Source organism: Orycteropus afer, unplaced genomic scaffold (genome assembly GCF_000298275.1).
Source record: "Orycteropus afer afer isolate SDZICR_OR568_19922 unplaced genomic scaffold, OryAfe1.0 scaffold00184, whole genome shotgun sequence".
In the NCBI taxonomy this organism is placed as follows: Eukaryota; Metazoa; Chordata; class Mammalia; order Tubulidentata; family Orycteropodidae; genus Orycteropus; species Orycteropus afer.
Genome location: NW_006921771.1, coordinates 3,414,873 through 3,428,660, shown reverse-complemented (window position 1 = coordinate 3,428,660; position 13,788 = coordinate 3,414,873). Strand labels below are relative to the sequence as shown.

General features: G+C 39.1%; 1 protein-coding gene across 1 annotated transcript in view; it reads right to left on the bottom strand.

Moving 5' to 3' along the window:
* CD96 (CD96 molecule) overlaps positions 1–13,571 on the bottom strand; it is a 165,933-nt gene extending 152,362 nt beyond the window's left edge. Inside the window, exons 1-2 of the mRNA XM_007947438.1 lie at positions 13,511–13,571; positions 10,655–11,020 (exon numbers count right to left, since the gene is read on the bottom strand). Coding sequence (XP_007945629.1) covers positions 10,655–11,020; positions 13,511–13,571 — 427 coding nt within the window. The remainder of the gene's footprint in view (positions 1–10,654; positions 11,021–13,510) is intronic.
* Between the last annotated feature and the right edge of the window lie 217 nt (positions 13,572–13,788).

Below are 13,788 nucleotides of genomic sequence, written 5' to 3'. Positions count from 1 at the left end.
TGCATCTAGTCTCACCTCAAATATTCTCTAATTTTTGGGGGTCTTTTAATGAGTTGATCTCCCTACTTTCTCCCAATTCATCAGCTTTCTTTTTTCTTTGCTTCCCTCATTATCCAGCTAACACTGCATAATCCATCATTTCATTAACACTTTCGGTAATACTGCCTAATTCCCTTGCTACTTTTCTTTACACTGATCTAAAAAGTATCCTTCTATAGCTGAATCTAACTAACCACTTTTTAATGTCCAGTGCAGCCAAGTGCTTCTAGAGAAAGCCACAATAATACAAATTATTTTCACTATGATTTTATAACATATTCAAATGGATGCTAAACACTGACGAAAAATCCAAATACGTTTACCTAGTAAACTCCTTTCTCTTCCATCCACAGTAGTTATACCATCCTTTCTCCAATTCCTTTCTTGAAGCCTCATTCTTCTCTCTATAAGATTTTTTTTAAATGAAGACTAAGCCTATCTGTATTCATAGATAATGCAATCCTAATATCTTAGGCTGAATTGTTTACAGAAGCAAAACAAGTGAAACATATGTATGTATCTATCTATATAGATAGATATAGAAGGACAGAAACAGAAAGAAAAGGAGAGTAAAAAAAAAATGATTATTCAAGGAAATGGCTTATGCAGTTATGGAGGCTGGTAAGTCCCAAATCTGTGGGTCAGGAGGAAGGCCACTTGCTCATGTCCCAAGAACCAGAGAAAGACAATGAGGAGTCAAATCTATAAGAATTATTTTATTTCTTATTTTAGAGAAAATAATAGAAGAAAGCCCTTCCCTCATCATATGTACTCATTGTATCTTCTCCACTCTCCTGTTTATGAAAAAAAGAAAGCAATCCTTTTTTTTTCTTCTTCAGGTAGTCTTAACTCTTGTGTTATGGATCCTATTCTTTATTTTCTCAGAAACCTTAACTTATTTATCTTATATTCTCTATAGAATATTTAACTACTCCCTGTCAACCAGATAATGTCCATTGGCTCTTAATCAAGTATGTCACTAATTAAAACCACCACCATAATGACAACCAAAACCCTCATGTGAGTACTCAAACCCTTCTCACTATTACTGACAAATTTTGTGAAACATTTGTCAGCACTAGCTGTTTCTAATTCCTTGTCTTCTGCTCACTCGTCTTCTCTCTCCAGTCTGACTTCTAACTCTATAATGCCACTGAAATAGTTCTTGGAGCTCTGGTAGCATAGTGGCTAAGACACTTGCCTGCTAACCAGACGGCTGGCGGTTCAAACCCACCAGCCACTCCTCGGAAGGAAGGTTGGGCAATCCTACTTCCGTAACCGCCTCGGAAACCCAAGGAGGGGTCGCTATGAGTCAGGGCTGACTCGACGGCACATAACAACAACAACAACAAGGTGATCCTTGGAGCTCTGGTAGCATAGTGGCTAAGGCACTTGACTGCTAACCAGAAGGCTGGCGGTTCAAACCCACCAGCCACTCCTCGGAAGGAAGGTTGGGCAATCTACTTCCATAGTGAAACTGCCTCGGCAACCCAAGGAGGAGTCGCCATGAGTCAGGGCTGACTTGACAACACATAACAACAAACAACAACAAAGGTGATCAATGGTTTCCATGTTCCTACATGCAATCAGATAATCTATATAACCACTGTTTTCCTCTCAGAAACATCAGAATTGATGGCACTCCTTTTATAAAATATTTTCCTAGATTTCTGTGACCTCACTCTCTTGATTTTATTACTAAAGCTTTACTTTTTTTTTTTTTTTCTCTTTTCATTCCTAATGTTTTGAAGACTCATCTTTCTCCACCTAGCACCATGGACCCTGTGATGACTCTGCTCTGCTCTTCTCAGTTTTCTTTCCCTAGATGATTTCCTTCACACCTGGGTCTTCAATTAGCACCCATATTTAGATGACTCACCAAATTATATCTTCATTTAAATCTCTTCTATAGATTAAGAATCACATACCCACCTATTTATATGCCAACTTTTGTATGTCTCTATTTATCTCTGGTGGTGTAGTGCCTAAGGCATTTGACTGCTAACCAGAAGGCTGGCACTTCAAACCCACCAGCCACTCCTCAGAAGGGAGATTGGGCAATCTACTTCTGTAGTGATACTTCCTCAGAGACCGAAGGAAGGGTTGCTATGAGTTGGATCTGACTTGACAGCAGTGAGTTTGGTTTGGTTTTGGAATATATGGCATAAATAGACTGCCAAGCATAATGCAAAATGCACAAACAGCAAGAGATAAACTAGATGAATGGGACCTTCTAAAAGTTAAATTTTTATGTGCGTCCAAAAACTTCACCAAAAGAGTAAAAAGAGAACCTACAGATTAGGAAAAATATTTGGTAATGACATATGTGACAAGGGACTTATCTCTAAAATTTATAGAATACTCCAACACCTCAACAACAAAAAGACAAACAATCCAATTAAAAAATGGGCAGAAGACATGAATAGACACTTCACCAAAGAGGATATTCAGGTGGCCAACAGACAAATGAAGAAATGTTCACAATCATTAGCCATTATTATTGTTGTTGTTAGGTGCCGAAGAGTTGGCTCCAACTCACAGCAACCCTATCTACAACAGAATGAAATGCTACCAAGTCATGTGCCAGCCTCATGATCCTCACTGTACCTGAGCCCATCACTGCATCCACTGCATCAATCCATCTCATTGAAGGCCTTCTCCTTTCTCAATGACCCTCCACTTTTCCAAGCATGAAATCCTTCTCCAGAGAATGGTCCCTTCTGACAACATGACCAAAGTAGGTGAGGTGAAGTCTGGCCATTCTCACGTCGAAGGGGCCTTCCAGCTGCACTTCATCCAGGACAGATTTGTTCATTCTTTTGGCAGTCCATGATCCTTTCAATATTCTTTCCCAGCACCACAACTCAAAAGCATCAACTCTTCTTCAGTCTTCCTTGTTCATTGTCCGGCTCTCATATGCATATGAAGTGATTGAAAATACCAGGCTTGGGTTAGGTGCACCTTAGTCTTTAAGGAGACATCTTTGCTCTTCAGAACTTGAAAGAAGTCTTTTGCAGCAGATTTGCTTAGTGCAAATGTTTTCTGATGTCTTGACTGCTGCTTCCATTGGTGTTGATTGTGGAACCAAGTAAAATGAAATCTTTAACAACTTCAATCTTTTCTCCATTTATTATGATGCTGTTTATTTGCCTGGTTGTGAGGATTTTCATTTTCTTCATGTTGAGATGTAATCCATACTGAAGACTGAAGTCTTTAATCTTCATCAGTAAATACTTCAAGTCAACCTCACTTTCAGCAAGCAAAATTGAGTCTTCTGAGTACCACAGGTTGTTAATGAATTTTCCTCTAATCCTGATGTCACATTCTTTTTCATATAGTTCAGCTTTTCAGATTATTTGTTCAGCATACAGATTGAATATGTATAGTGAAAGGATACAACCTTGATGTAATCCCTTCTTGATTATAAACCATTTAGTATCCCCTTGTTCTGTTCGAAAGATAGCCTCCTGATCTAGGTACAGGTTCCTGATGAGCACAATCAAGTGTTCTGGAATTCCTTTTCTTCTCAACGTTATCTATAATTTATTATGATCCAAACAATCAAACACTTTTGTGTAGTCAATAAAACACAAGTAATTATCTTTCTGGTATTCTTTGCTTTCAGCCAAGATCCATCTGACACTACCAATGATATTCTTCATTCCACTTTGTGATGGTTATGTTTGTATGTCAACTTGGCTAGTCCTGGTTGAGTGGCTGGGCAGCTGGATGTAGTATTTCCCATGATGAGACTGGTAATCAACTCCATGGTGGAATCTACTATGAGCAGCTGACTAGCTGCTTTTGGGTATGTGGTCTGCTTCCTGTATATAAGGAAAAGATTTGAGAATGGTCTCTAGCCTATGGCATGCTTGGACCCTGAATGTAGCCATGTCGTTGCTCAGCAGTCTGCCATGTTCTGCCGACCTTGGGACTTAAATGGACTTAAGCTAATGGACTGCCATGTGGTCTGGTAACTTCGGGACTGTGTCTTTTTTACTTGTCAACCTTGGGACTTCCAGCCTCAGCAGGCAGCAGCTGTTTGAGTGAAGAAAGGCCTGTAGCTCCAGTGGGCTGGGATCAGGAGGCAGAGCTGGACCCCAAGGTTGCCCTCAACCCAGCCCCTGGAGCCTGGCACTTTTAACTTGGACTGCAAATTGTAAGAATAAACTCCTGGTTGTTAAGGTCATCCCATTTGTGGTATATTTCTCATCAGAGCAACACTAGGTAACTAGAACATACATTCTCTTCTGAATCCAGCTTGCACATCTGAAAGTTTTATGTCAATATATTGCTGCCACCATTTTTTAAATTATCTTCAGGAAGATTTTACTTGCATGTGATATTAATGTTATTGTTCAATAATTTCCACATTCTGTGGGATCATCTTTCTTTGGAAGGGATACAAATATGGATCTTTTCTAGTCAGTTGGCCAGGTAACTGTCTTCCAAATTTCTTGGCATAGACAAGTGATTGCCTCCAGTGCAGCATCTATTTGTTGAAACATCTCAATGGGTATTCCTTCAATTCCTGGAGCCTTGCTCTTCACCAGTTCTTTCAGTACAGCTTTGACTTCTTCCTATTGGTTCTTGATCATATGCCACCTCCTGAAATGGATGAACATCAACCATTTCTTTTTGGTACAGTGACTCTGTGTATTCCTTCCATCTTCTTTTGATGTTTCCTGAATCATTCAATATTTTACCCATAGAATCTTTCAATATTCCAACTCGAGGCTTAAATTTTTTCTTCAGTTCTTTCAGCTTGAGAAATGCCAAGTGTGTTCTTCCCTTTCGGTTTTCTAACTCCAGGTCTAAGTTTATATCATTATAGTAATAGGCTTTGTCTGTTCAAGCTGCTCTTTGAAATCTTCTGTTCAGCTCTTTTATCTTGTCATTTCTTCCATTTGCTTTAGCTACTTTCCATTCAAGGGCAAGTTTCAAAGTCTCTTCTGACATTCATTTTGACATTTTCTTCCTTTCCTGTCTTTTTAATGACCTTTTGCTTTCTTCATGGATGATGTTCTTGATGTCATCCCACAATTCCTCTGGTTTTCAGTCATTGTGGTCCAAAGCATCAAATCTATTGTTTAGATGGTCTCTAAATTCAGGAAGGATATAATCCAGGTCATATTTTGGCCTTTCTGACTTCCTTTAATTGTCTTCAGCTTCAACCTGAACTTGCATATAAGTAACTGATGGTCTGTTCCACTGTCAGTTCCTGGCTGTATTTTGGCTGTAGATATTTATCTTCTCCTTCACCTCTTTCCACAGATCTAATTGAGTCCTGTGTATTCCATCTGGTGAAGTCCACGTGTATAGCCATCATTTGTGATGTTGAAAAAAGGTATTTTCAATGAATAAGTTGTTAGTCTTGCAAAATTCTATAATGCAATCTCCAGCATTATTTTTTATCACCACAGCCATATTTCCCAACTGACAGTGATTCTTATTTACTTCCAATTTTTGCATTCCAATCACCAGTGATAATCAACACATCTTGATTGCATGTTTGGTCTATTTCAGACTGCAGAAGTTGGTAAATATCTTCAGTTTCCTTGTCTTTGGTTTTGGTGGTTAGTGTGTAAATTTGAATAATAGTAGTATTAACTGGGCTTCCTTTTAGGTGTCTGGCTATTATCCTATCAGTGACAGCACTGTACTTCAGGATAGATCTTGAAACATTCTTTGTGATGATGAATGCCACAACATTCCTCTTCAATTTGTCATTCCCAGCATAGTAGATCATATAGTTGTCTGATTCAAAATGGCCAAAACCAGCCTATTTCAGATTGCTAATGCCTAGGATATGGAGCCACTGGTGGATTCAAACTGCTGACCTTTTGGTTAGCAGCCAAATACCTTAAGCACTGTGCCACCATAGCTCCTTTTTAAATTCTGTGTAGATTATATCATTTCCCACCCAAGGATGTTCTGTACCCACCTACTTTTACCTGGTAAACTTCTGCTGAAGCATCATTTCTCCAATAAGTGGTATCATAACATTATCTACTTCCTCACTGCTATTGCACTTCCCATTGTTGCAATTTGACATTTGTGTTTCTGCTCATTTAGTTAATGTCTGTCTCCTCCCATTGGACTTCATGATTCATGAGGGCAGGGTCAAGTTCATATTGTACATCACTGTATCCTCAGTGTCTAGCACTGTAAGTATATACACACAAAAATATCTGTCAAACAATAATATCTGAATAAGGAAAATGCAAGAATTTCAGGAGAGCCAGCATTCAGATTCAATAAAAATTACGATCCTAGACAGGATTAGTACTGTTGTTGCTAATTCTATTACTCCTCCTCCTTCTACTACTACTTCCCGTAACAACACTAACAGCTCCCTACGACTTTTGTTAAGGAGTTCCTCATAGTGTAAACAGTTAAGTACACTACTACAAACTGAAAGGGAGCTCTGGTGACATAGTGCCTAAGACATTTGACTGCTAACCTGAAGGCTGGCAGTTCAAACCCACCAGCCACTCCTCAGAAGGAAGGTTGGGCAATCTACTTCCATAGTGATGCCACCTCAGAAACCCTAGGAGGGGTTACTATGAGTCGGATCCAACTTGATGGCAGTGGGTTTTTGTTTTTTTTTTTTTTTTTTTTACTAACTGAAATGTTGGTGGTCCTAACACCCAGATGTGCCTTAGAAGAAAGCCCTGGTGATCTGCTTTCACAAAGATTATAGCTCTGAAGATGGAGCACAGTTATACTTTGCAATACATGGGATCACCATGGATTTGAATCAAATTGATGGCAAATGGTTTAAGGTTTTTGTTGTAATTTGGGGAATAATAACAGGACTATACTATTATAATTAATCCTCTTAACCTCAAATTTAAAAATGTATGATGATGTCCAGTAATACTAAATTATAAAAATTTTAGAAGATTGCAATAACCCAAAGCTTAACTTAGAATACTGTATTCTTGGAATAATTAAAAAGTTTCTAACCTAAGGGGAAACCTTGCCAAGTGAAAATGAAAAAGAAGAAAATATCAAACAGTTTATCATATTTTCACCCCCATTCACAGCCACTAAGACACATGCAGGAACAACATGCTGTGAAAACAGAACAGAGTCCTTTTTCAGCTATGCCTTCTGGGAGCAGGGGGACAGGATTTAGATACAGTTTTATGAGCATACAGGGAAGGCAATGACTCAGATGACAACAGAAAGTAAACAGAAAGAGGTGATTAACCCAACTGCTTCTGATTGCTGGCCATTTTTGTATTTAGATTCCTTTACACCACTTCAGTTTGCATTTGTTTATGCACTTCACAAGTATTGGCATTTCATAGGTGTTTTGCTTACCTGACTAGCTTATAAACTTGAAGATAGCACAAAAGTATCAGAGAGAAATAGCACAAATGAAAGGAGAAGAAACTAAAGAAGATGAATAAATGGAGAAAAGGTGGATGCTGAGTGGGGACTTGATAGGAATCTCAGAAGGCAACTGCCTCCTCTAGTTATGTGTCTACTCCATGGCCTTCAACCAGGCTTACTTTTTTGATCACTCTTTTGGCAAGGGATACTTGTCCCCATCTGTTTTGCTCCTTTCCATTTTGCTTCCATTGTACCTAAATACACAACACCAGAACAGTTGCTATAAGGCTGAAGCCACTGCTTTTCATCTGAACAGCAAAATTAGAATCAAAGGACTGGAAATTTTCCAGCCACAAATGATATAGTTATGGCTTCTGCCTCTCTAATGATTTGTGGTTGGTAACTGTACAAGCTTAGCCCCGTTAGGTTGCCCTTTATCTTAAGAAATGTATTTTCCTTAGAAGCAATGCCAGTCTCCTTTTTGAATAACTCAGTACCTCTTCTCCATTGTTATCTTCATTTTGAACCACCATATATCCACACATCAGCTCATTTTGTCAGGCATTATGTCCTCAGATGTACAATGGTTGTCTAGTGGTTCGAACAAAAGATATAAAATCTACATCTAAAGTTAAGGTCAGTGTGCATTTATGCTAACACAGATAACAAATGTCCTGTTGGGCTCCAAATTAGGCCAATATAAGAAGAGAGAGAGGAGGGCTGATTTTTAATAAAAATTGAGAAACTGAGTTGACTCATTATTACTACTACTTTTAACACAAGCTAACATTTACCAACCTTTTACCCTTTGGCAGAAACTACGCTAAGTCCTTTACACAGATTATCTCATTTAATCATCAACATAAAGGTAACTATGAAAGAGGTGGTGCCTCTGAGTGTGGACCTGAGGGGCCCGTCATCCAGCACTATATTAGACAGTGTTTCAGGGCTAATCATAAATTTTTCCAGTGATATATCAGACAGTGCTTCACTGCTATTCATAAGGTTTTCAATAGTCAATTCTATGAGAAGTGATGGCCCCTTCTTTCTCCTGAGTCTGTCTTAGTCTGGAAGCTCTGCTGAAACCTGTCCACCATGGGTGACTCTGCTGGTATTTGAAATACCTGTGGCATAGCCTCCAGCCTCACAGCAACATGCAAGCCACCAAAGTACAACAAACTGACAGACAAATGTGGCAACTTCAACATGAAAGAGGTAGAATCCCCAGATAGTGCTAGCTGAAAGGTTGGAATTGGGTCCACCCAGAGGCACCTCAGAAGCAAACCTAGTTGATCTACTTCTGAAAAATTAGCCATTGAAAACCCCACGGAGCACAGGTCATCTCTGACACACAAGTGGTCACCATGAGTCAGAGTACACGTGGCAGCAACTGGAATGAAGGAGGCATTATTATTTTCCATATGATTTATGTAAAGAAAGAAAAGCTTAGACACTTGAAATCACTTGTTAAGATCATATATATTCTAAGTAGTAGAGCCAAACATTCAAATCTAATGTTCCTGACATCAAAGTATGTGTAACTAAATATTGATGTGTACCCAAGAAAAACTCAAAAAAACAAAAAAACCTCATTGTCATCGAGTCTATTCAAACTCATAGCAATCCCTATTAGGTTTCCAAGGCTGTAAATCCTTATAGAAGGAGACTGTTTTATCTTTCTTCTGTGAAGCAGCTGTGGGTTTGATCCACTGACCTTTTGGTTAGCAGCCAAATGCCTTAACCACTACACCACTGGAGTTGTGTACAGTCCTCCTTATTTCTGTTTATTCATCCATACCCCAGCACCCCCAACTGAACTCAAGTACTTTTCCCATTGAGAAACAACAGTGAAAACACAGCATCATTAGGTAATGGTAGAAGGGGTCCTGGTCTATAAGTGGACTGTTTCAATGTCTTGGTCTTGGGGAAGAGAAGAGATAAGCCACAGAACAGAGGTAATAAATCCATCCCTGTTGCTTGTCCTGGACAGCTCCCCGCCTCCTTTATCATGGCCTTCATGAGTTAATTTTTGTTGCTTTTGCTTATATCAGACCACTTTTCCCTGAGTTAAAAATACTCCATTTCCAGTGTGTTTTCCATTTGTTGGCTTTCATTTTCATTAGTAGAAATGGAAGTAATTTGACTTTAGGACCAAGTAATTTAGGGGAGGCATTATTATCATCATTTTCCAGATAGTCTCAGCAAGTTTGTATGACAGGTGACTTGACCAGAAATGAACTAGACTTTAAAGCGAGGATTCCTGCCTCCAAATGAAGGTTTCTGAAGCCTGTGTGGCATAAATGCTACATGTCTAACAGTCTCCTTACCATCTGTATCTATCTGTCCTATCCTCAACATATCCAAAGCCACATTCATAAATCCCCCCCATAAACCTGGTAGCCTTCCTTTGTCTTCCTTCTCAGTGAATAGGACCACTGTCCAGGCATGCAGGCCAAACATTCAGATGTCATCTTTCATATTTTCCTCTCCTTCACCCATGCTTCCCTCTTCCTATATCCAATCTATTATCAAGTCATATCTATATAAGGCCCAAAACACAAAATCTGTTATATTTCTTTCTGTATCTACTTAAAGCACCACTCTCACTCCTATGGGATACTAAGGTAGTCATGTCACTTGTCTTCACATGTCCTTTTTGTATACCTTCACTCCATTCTCAAACTGCAGCCAGCATGATCTTTTTATAACACAGTCATACTCACAATGGCAATTTTATGCCATCTTTTTGTTGTGTATATTTCACTGTCCTCCCACGGCTCCTAGGATAAAAATCAAAGCTCTGACAATGTCCAACATGATGTGGTTTTTACCACATCTCCAGCCCCATCCTTAAATATCTGCAGTGCCATCTCACAGGCATTTCCCCATTTCCTGAAACACCACACAGCCCTTCACACATGCTGAACCCACTCTCTGTGTCACACATAAATGTCCTCCTTCGCAAATAACATTAACATCTACTCAGACCTCACACCACAGCTCAAGTGTTACTTCCTTAGGAATAATTTTCCTAGCCTCTATTAAATACTCTTTCACAGTACTGTTGTGATTATTATTATTAGCTCTTATCACTTTTGCATTTTTATGCTTATTTGTGAAACTATTTGGCTGAGTTCTTTCTCTCCCACTAGAGGTTCTACTTATCTGTTGTATACCACGCCTAGTATGTGCTGACTCATATAACACATATTTATTGAATGAGTGAGAGCTTAATGAAAGTGTGTGCTTCCTTCCCTCTACCAGTTATGCTTACCATTTCTCTGAATGAGTAGGTCGTAGATTTTTGTCCAAGTGCCTTCTGGATACAAAGTAAAGCTACACTCATACTTTCCTCTGAGTGAGGAAGATACATTCCGTAAGTGCAAAGTCCATTTTATCACATTACCAGGAGATTCTGTGAAGGCCACAAGTGACTCACAGGAACTCTCACTGGCACAGTAGAAGCCATGTTGAGGGTGATATAGGGCAATCAGGTCCATCTTATTGGTGACCTTGGACCATTGCATCTGCACCAAGAAGGCTTTTTTTCGTGTTTGGCAGGTCAAGTTGACATTGGAGCCAGGCAAAGCATAAATGTTTTCTCCTGCTTCTCCTGCATTGATTGTTTCTTCCCATATTCCTGAAAAGGAAGAACATCAGTCATCAGTTTGCATGATTTCCATACAGTAACTCTTAATTAACAACTCTGATCATTTTGAGAAGGTGAGGGCACAACTGAGGAGGTTTCTCCCTGGCTGCCCTAGTGGTGGAAGAGAGCTTGGGCATCATCCACACAGAGAGGCATGAGACTCAATACAAATAAGGAAGCATGAGCTCTGGTGGCATAGTGCCTAAGGCATTTGACTGTGAACTAGAAGGCTGGCAGTTCAAACCCAGCAGCCACTCCTCAGAAGGAAGACTGGGCAATCTACTTCCATAGAGCTACTGCATTGGAAACCCAAGGAGGGGTCACTGTGAGTCAGGATTGACTTGACGGCAGCGAGTTTCATTTTGTTTTTGGTTTTCGCTCAGGGAAACTAGAAGAAATTAGCCTTCTGAATGTTTATCTCTGTCTGTTCTATCTAAAAAATAATTTAAGGTCACTGACCACCTCTGGATAAAACTAAGCCTATTAAAAAGTAAGCCCACCAGCAAACTTATTACAACAATTATTTTTATATCCTTATATTTGGGAGTGGTTCAGTGGTACAATTCTTGCCTTCCATGCAGGACACCTTGGCCAAGGTACCTCATGTGCAGCTAATACTCATCTGCCAGTGAGGCTAGTGTGTAGCAATGATGATGAACAGGTTTCAATGGATCATTCAGATTAAGAGAGACCAGGAAGAAAGGCCAGGTAATCAAGTTCCCAAAATCAGCTAGTGAAAACCCTATGAATCACAACAGTTTTATCCACAAGTGATTGTGCCAAAGGCACAGCACCGGGAACATTTTATTCCATTGTGCATGGTGTCACCATGAGTTGTGGACCAATGCAATGACAACTAACAACATTCTTATATTTAATATCACTGTTTTTTTCTTTCAGTTATAAATCAACAGCTATATACAACACACACTGGTAATTTCTGAAATTATAAAAGTAACTACTGTATATATAGCAGTTTCTTGTATGTGTTTACAAAAGACTTTTACATATATTATTTCATTCGATGTCCTCCTCACACCCTATATGGTGAGGTTGTTAACCCTATTTACCAACAAGGAAACAGGGTAGGAACAGAGAGATTAAATGATTTGTCAAAAGTCACATCTCCAGTAAAAGGACATGAATTCATTTGCCCAGAGCCTATGCTTTCTCCATGACCTCCAACCTACCACCCAAATTCACACTGGTTGAGTTAGAGTAAGGCATTTGGCATTCAGCATATAAAATCAAAAGGGTCTCTATCTCCTTATAGTTAGGTCTTCTGAAGGGAAGAGGAAAGAGAATATGTCAGGTAGAAGCTCCACGAATGATAAACTGTTTGGTCATTATAGGCAATACTCTGAAACTCTAGACATAAAAGAAAAGTCCCTCTCATCACCTCTCTGACCAAATGGTACCAAGCCCCTAAATTATGTTAAACATTGAGCCTTTGACATGTCTTCCATAGTCTAGGCCTCAGTTTTAGAATTAACATGGAATACTGTTACAGCAATGATATATTATTGTGACAAGTACCACCAAAGCTCACAAAGGGAAAAGATTAAAAGATGACAGCAACTGAGAAGAAACAAGGCTCTTAAAAGTACTTGATAATAAAAGGATTTATTATACTTTTATGGATGTCAAAGTTTGGGTAGGCAGAAGTTAATGCAGTTTAATGTAGCTCCCTGTGAGCTATCCTTTCCCTGATAACATGCCTCTGATCATATCTACAGAATTATATTCCAAAGTCTCCTTTGATTTAGGTATTCGCCTTAAAAACTTCTGTTGCAATAACAGTTAAAAAAAAAAAAAAAATCACTAGATCTGAAAAACACAGTCGATTCGAAAGACACTGTGACTTACTATAATACCCACATGCTCTGAAATGCAGGATTAATCTTCTACCTTCTATTTTTAAATAGGCCCTTCAGGAGTTGCTTCCCACTGTCATAAGGATCCACTTGGTCTCTCAGGTCCTTAACCACATATACCTCATTAAAATTCAACATATGTTCAACTCCCAAAGAGCTCAGTATTTGGAGGAGAAATGCTTGTTATATCAAAAAGAAAAAGGATACTTGAGAGAGAAAAAGTTGAGTAAGAATCTGTGAGCATTGATGGCTTTGTGATTTTTCCAGCATTCTGGAGTTGTTGTGACTACCATTTGGAGAGCATTTCATTTCCAAGAAGCACAATTTCCCAATTACTCTAGAGATCCTCTTAGAAAGGAAATAGGTGAAAATGCCTCAGAGCAGTGGCCCAAATCACCTGTTCCCTTCTTGTTTTTAGTGTTCTTTAGTAATCATTTCTAGACTCTAACATACCTCTGTTAGCTGCCACTTAAATACATAACTGAAAACTTTCATAATGATTTGCCCTTTGGTGATGAATTTCAGGAGTAGTCACGTGGCATTTTAAATAAATAGCACTTGGCTCTTAAGCGCCGATATGACAAGAAAGGATGACTAGAAGCCTTACCCCTGACAAAGTGTATCTGGATGATGGAATAGACAGCATAGTATGTCCATTTTCTCTCCATAGTCTCCGGATGGCCTCATACCAGCATTTCCATAACGATCACAGAAGCGAATTGATGCCTCTAACTAAGCAAACTCCAGCAACCTGATTCGTGTTAAAAAAAAAAAAAAAAAAAAAAAAACCCAAATCTACCACATGCCTGGGTCTGTTTATCACTTGGCAAGACCTCAGGAAATGAAACATAGACAGGAAAGTAGTGTGGTTCAGAGCTAAGTATA